Consider the following 5,690-nt stretch of genomic DNA (forward strand, 5'->3'; position numbering starts at 1 on the left):
TCAGGCATTGGTCCATATCAAATGTGATGATCCCATCCCATTTGGTATTTGTCCACATTTAAATGGGATCATCCCCTTTTTTGCTGGGATTTTCCCAGATTGGTTGAGATGACCCTATCCCCCCTTGGTATTTGTCCATGTTGAACTGAGATTTTCCCAGATTGATTTGGGATCATCCCATCTCTTTTGATATTTGTCCATGTTGAGCTGGGATCATCCCATCTCTGGCTGGGATTTTCCCAGAGTAGATTGGGATCATCCCATCCTCTTTTGGTATCTGTCCATGTTGAGCTGGGATTGTCCCATCTCATTTGGTATTTGTCCATGTTTAACTGGGATCATCCTATCTCTTGTTGGGATTTTCCCAGATTGGTTTGGGATCATCCCATCCTCTTTTGGTATCTGTCCATGTTGAGCTGGGATTGTCCCATCTCATTTGGTATTTGTCCATGTTTAACTGGGATCATCCTATCTCTTGTTGGGATTTTCCCAGATTGGTTTGGGATCATCCCATCCTCTTTTGGTATTAGTCCATGTTGAGCTGGGATCATCCCATCTTATTTAGTATTTGTCCATGCTTAACTGGGATCATCCCATCCTTTGGTGGGATTTTCCCAGATTGGTTTGGGATCATCCCGTCCTCTTTTGGTATTTGTCCATGTTGAGCTGGGATCATCCCATCTCTGGCTGGGATTTTCCCAGAGTGGATTGGGATCATCCCATCCTCTTTGGTATTTGTCCATGTTAAGCTGGGATCATCCCATCCTATTTTGGTATTTGTCCATGTTCAACTGGTATCATCCCATCTCTTACTGGGATTTTCCCAGATTCAATTGGGATCATCCCATCCTCTTTTGGTATTTGCCCATGTTAAACTGGTATCATCCCATCTCTGGCTGGGATTTTCCCAGAGTGGATTGGGATCATCCCATCCTCTTTGGTATTTGTCCATGTTAAGCTGGGATTTTCCCAGATTCAATTGGGATCATCCCATCCTATTTTGGTATTTGTCCATGTTAAACTGGTATCATCCCATCTCTTGCTGGGATTTTCCCAGATTCAATTGGGATCATCCCATCCTATTTTGGTATTTGTCCATGTTCAACTGGGATCATCCCATCTCTTACTGGGATTTTCCCAGATTCAATTGGGATCATCCCATCCTCTTTTGGTATTTGTCCATGCTTAACTGGGATCATCCCATCTCTTGCTGGGATTTTCCCATATTGGTTTGGGATCATCCCATCTCATTTGGTATTTGTCCATGCTTAACTGGGATTTTCCCAGATTGGTTTGGGATCATCCCAGATTGGCTTGGGATTATCCCATCCTCTTGTGGTATTTGTCCACATTGAGCTGGGATCATCCCATCCCTTTATGGTATTTGTCCATATTGAACTGGGATGATCCCACCCCCTTCTGGTATTTGTCCATGTGAGAAGTGGGTAACCCCATGTTACGTGGGGACATGTACAGATTTAACTGGGATGATCACACCCTATTTCAGGGATTTGTCCAGATCAGTGTGGGATGATCCTCAGTAAAAAAAATCAAAAGTTGGGCAATGTCAATGGTCAGAATCAGTTTTGAAGGAAATTACCTGAGTTCTACATATTGCCATAAAAATGATAATCCAAAAAGAGTGGTGTGAGACAGCATCACTATCATATGAGAGACAGAGAATGTTGGCAGAAACCTTACTTGGCATGAAAAAATATTTTCCGGATTCATTTCAATTTCTCAAGAATCTAAAAAAAGAATACCTTTACAGCACTCAGATTCTTTGTGGACTTAGATACTGTACTATACACAGTCAGCATATAGGCACCAGTCACCCCTTAGACCTTCAGCTGGTAGCTCCCAGAAATGGCACAACTCAAGGTATTAAATACCTAAGCAGTGCCTAATTAATCCTCACACTCAAGTCATCTAGTGTAGGAGTATCAAAATGGAGATCTTGTGTATTATACTGTACATAGCAAGCATCCCCCTCTCCCCATAGACCTTCAGCCAGCAGCCCCCAGGAACCACTCTCAGAGAATGTACAATATAAGGTATCAAATACCTTGGTAGTGCCACAAAAGTGGTAAATTCATGTTTTTGCAAGAACATGACTTTATGTTTCTTTTTACTATGTTTTACTTTCTACAAGGTCAGGATTTTCCTCACAGAATATGCCAGATCTAGTGTAAATCTAATATTTGATGTCCTTCTGCAGATTACTTTGTTGTCACAGCATTTGTGTTGTGTTTCCTAGTTTTTACTTCAGTTAAGGGTATAATAAACCTTGCAAAAAAGCAGAACTCACATATCACATCTATCAGCAAGGACAACAGCATCTTTCTAGTGTATGGTTCCTGCAATTGATTATATCTAGAAATTGATAATGTTCCACATTTAAAAAAAAGGGAATGCTTCTCCCCAAATTTGCAGTAAGCTACAATGAGGAACTTGTAACTCATATATTTCAAAATAGTCTTGATTATATTGGGCTAAAGTACCATTATTCAGGTGGAAAAGACTGGAAATATCTTCACTAGTTGGCCCAGCATTCTCACATGTTAGTATTAGCACCAATCCCCCTGATACCATGTGACATGTGACAGGTTATTGGGATTATCCCATCTGAGGGATAATCCCACTATGGTACATGGTCTGATACCATGGGAAAATCCCAGAAGGGTGGTATTATTCCGCTTCTGGGATGATCCCATCCTTGCTGGAGCACTTGGGATGATACCAGGAAAAACAAGCTCTTAGCTTTATACATTTACACAGATAGTTGAAGCTAAATGCTTATGTTTTGGGGGTGACTGAAGTGCTCAGTGTTACGATAACACAATTTTCGGACCTTTCCTTTATTTTCATTCTCTGCTTTAACCTTGTACTTTATTGTTCACACATGGTGCCACGCGGCACTTCCCTTTTGTTCTAACTCCTCTTTCTCGCGCTGCATTGCCTTTCTCCTTATTTTAGACACAACTCTCTCACACAGTGGAGCTGGCCATGTGGGCTAGGCCCTATGACATCATCAGCTACTGTCTCTAGCAACTGTATAGTACCCATGTACAAACAAACTATTAAGAACAAAGCTTGAAGGAAGTGTCTAGCCACTTGCTAAGAGCAATCAGGGACTGGAACTAGAGTCCAATGTGAGTAACTATATTATTAGAGAGTATGACAGGTATACAGTACCTAGAGTCCAATGTGAGTAACTAGAGAATAGGAAGCATTGGACTCTGCAGTATTGTCCGAAATTTTGTAAACAAAGGTAAACAAAGCAGCCACAAAGGCGAAATAATAGAGAACACAATCAATAGTGAATGATAGAAGAATAGATAGAGAAAGGAATGAAAATATATAGGTAGCACAAAGGTGCAGAATCACCAAAACTAACACAAACCTGTAGTAGTACATAAACCCCAATAGATCCAGGAGACTCCTCAGCGAGTCCTCCTGTTGTATACCAACAAACTCTTTGCAGCTTAAGGGATAACCACTCCCTCATCATCTTCTTTATAGTGTGTTCCTGTGTGCGCCAGAGTAAATAACTCTTGGTTGTTACATTAGGACTTGCTCTTTCTACTCTCTCGCACGTCTGTGCAAAAGTCCCACTGGGCACCCGGACTCCAGAGTGAAGGAGATTTGGTTATTGGTTGGGAATATCCCGCATAGCAGATAGGTGCGCTCCTAGCGACGGCCTTGTAGTGCTTTGGGAGAAGAACCCAAAACCTTTGATATGCGGCCCCCAGCATTAAGGGGAGTACTATAGCTCAGCAGTCGGTGTGGAACCACTGTTGATTAGAATTTACATACAAAACTTCACTTTCTCTTTCCTCTGACCAGGCCGGGCACTTGCCTCCGCCAGTCTGGAGAAGGGTTGACAGCTTAACAAGCGGACCACCCCCTGACAACCGTTCGGACCAGGGTTTAATACGATAACTTTTATATACAATTTCAAATACTGTAGTGTGAGTAGTTGGGGATTGAGACCCGATACTCAGCTGGGAAGAGATAGATCCGCAGATAGCAAGCAGGGACCCCCTGTTACATTTTTATTACCTTATAAAGAGAACAAGTCGACATGTTGTTGCAACCCCAACAACAAGATGTCAACGCCCTGTTGCATAGCATGCGGCAGCAAATCCTGGCGTTGACCACGCAACTCGCCAAGCTGCAGGCAAACCCCCCTGTGGCAACCCCCTCGGTTGAGAAAAAGTTCAATAAAAAGGTCAAAGTCGTCGCTGACCCTGGCACCTTCGAAGGAGACAGAGCGCGATTCACCGAATGGTGGATCAAGCTCCAGATTTGGGTCAAGGCAAACCGGGACGTGTTTGCCGACAATTTTGAGGTGGCAACTGTGGTGCTATCTCGCCTAAAAGGACCTGTGGTGGGTCAATACGCCCAAGTCAGATTACAGGAATGCTACACTGCGGGAGTGTGGCCTACCTGGGACGATCTCAAGATAGAGATCAAAAAATACTTCAAACCGCAAGCTGAGCGTGACTGGGCGCGTCAGCAAATCTGTTCCTTCAAACAAGGAAACATGAGGACGGATGACTTCGTAACCCAATTCCTGGCCCTCTCTATCCAAGGGGTTCTTGGCAATGAACATGCAGTAGAACTGCTGGAACGCAATGTGAACCCTCGCATTGCAGAACAGATCTACTTGCAGGATACAAGAAGCGACAACTTGGCCCTGGCGGGTGAGGAAGTACGACGAGTCGGTAGAGCCATAGAGCTCTACACTATGCACCAAGGTGGCGGGTCCACCAAACAAAACAACACATCCCAGAGGCACCCTGGGTTATCAAACCAACATAATCACTCTCACCGGTTCAAGCCGTTCGGGCTGCAGCCAGGAGAGGGTGCTCCTATGGATATCGGTGGGGTCCAAGGCGGACAGATGCACAGATTCAAGGGCAACTGTTACAACTGTGGCCAAGAGGGACACATGTCCTGAGACTGCAGAAATGGGGTGCAGGCCGCCCAATATAAAAAAAACCAAGGGCGCCAGGCGCGCCAATTAGAATCCGAAAAACTGGACGACCCGCTCAACTCTCTGACTGGTTGTGCTTACGACAAAATCCAAGCCTTTTTCTATGACCAACAGGTCAATGAGATGAAGGCTCAGGGAAAAGAATTTGGGGCTTAGGTCACTTGGGTGCCTTCGCTTCTGCGAACAATGAAATAAACCACAACAAAGTGGCCCCTGCTCCGGGGTGTTGTACGAGCAATAAAGGAAAGACGGGGATGGCTCCCCAATTTGTAAATAGATTTCTAAATTTGTTATCCGAAGTATGTACTTGTATGAAGCAATGCGATTGTAATATTTATGATACTACCGCTGCACCAGCATCTCCTTTGGAGCGTGGCCCCGGCGAGACAAACACTAGGGTGCTTGATTCTGGTAAAAATAAAATAGAAAAACATGTTTCTTTCGATACTTCTTCTTCTTCTCTGGAGCCACCCTTTCCCAAAATCCCAAGGTGTGTGTTGATGCACACATATTTATTCCAAAAGGAAATTTGTTTAGACGTTGGTGTGGAAAACCTTGCCCGGGGCATAGTACACCCAACAAGCGCACTGCTTGATTCAGGCGCTAACAGAATCTTCATAGACCAGGACTGGGCGGAGCAGATTGGACTCCCCCTTGTAAAATTAGATGTATCTATTCCCGTCTATAACAT

General features: G+C 44.1%; 2 protein-coding genes across 2 annotated transcripts; both read left to right on the top strand.

The window, feature by feature from the left end:
• Positions 1–4,084: 4,084 nt before the first annotated feature.
• On the top strand, positions 4,085–5,155 carry SERLADRAFT_436854 (uncharacterized protein; the record flags this gene model as incomplete). Its single annotated transcript, XM_007317137.1, has 2 exons — positions 4,085–4,928; positions 5,010–5,155. The coding sequence occupies 2 exons, from the start codon at positions 4,085–4,087 to the stop codon at positions 5,153–5,155; spliced, it is 990 nt and encodes a 329-aa protein (XP_007317199.1).
• A 155-nt stretch (positions 5,156–5,310) lies between these two features.
• SERLADRAFT_436855 (uncharacterized protein) lies at positions 5,311–5,679 on the top strand (the record flags this gene model as incomplete). The annotated part of the gene is made up of 1 exon (XM_007317138.1): positions 5,311–5,679. A coding segment is annotated over one exon (369 nt), but the record flags the coding sequence as incomplete, so codon positions are not given.
• Between the last annotated feature and the right edge of the window lie 11 nt (positions 5,680–5,690).

This window comes from Serpula lacrymans, assembly GCF_000218685.1.
Source record: "Serpula lacrymans var. lacrymans S7.9 unplaced genomic scaffold SERLAscaffold_5, whole genome shotgun sequence".
Lineage (NCBI taxonomy): Eukaryota > Fungi > Basidiomycota > Agaricomycetes > Boletales > Serpulaceae > Serpula > Serpula lacrymans.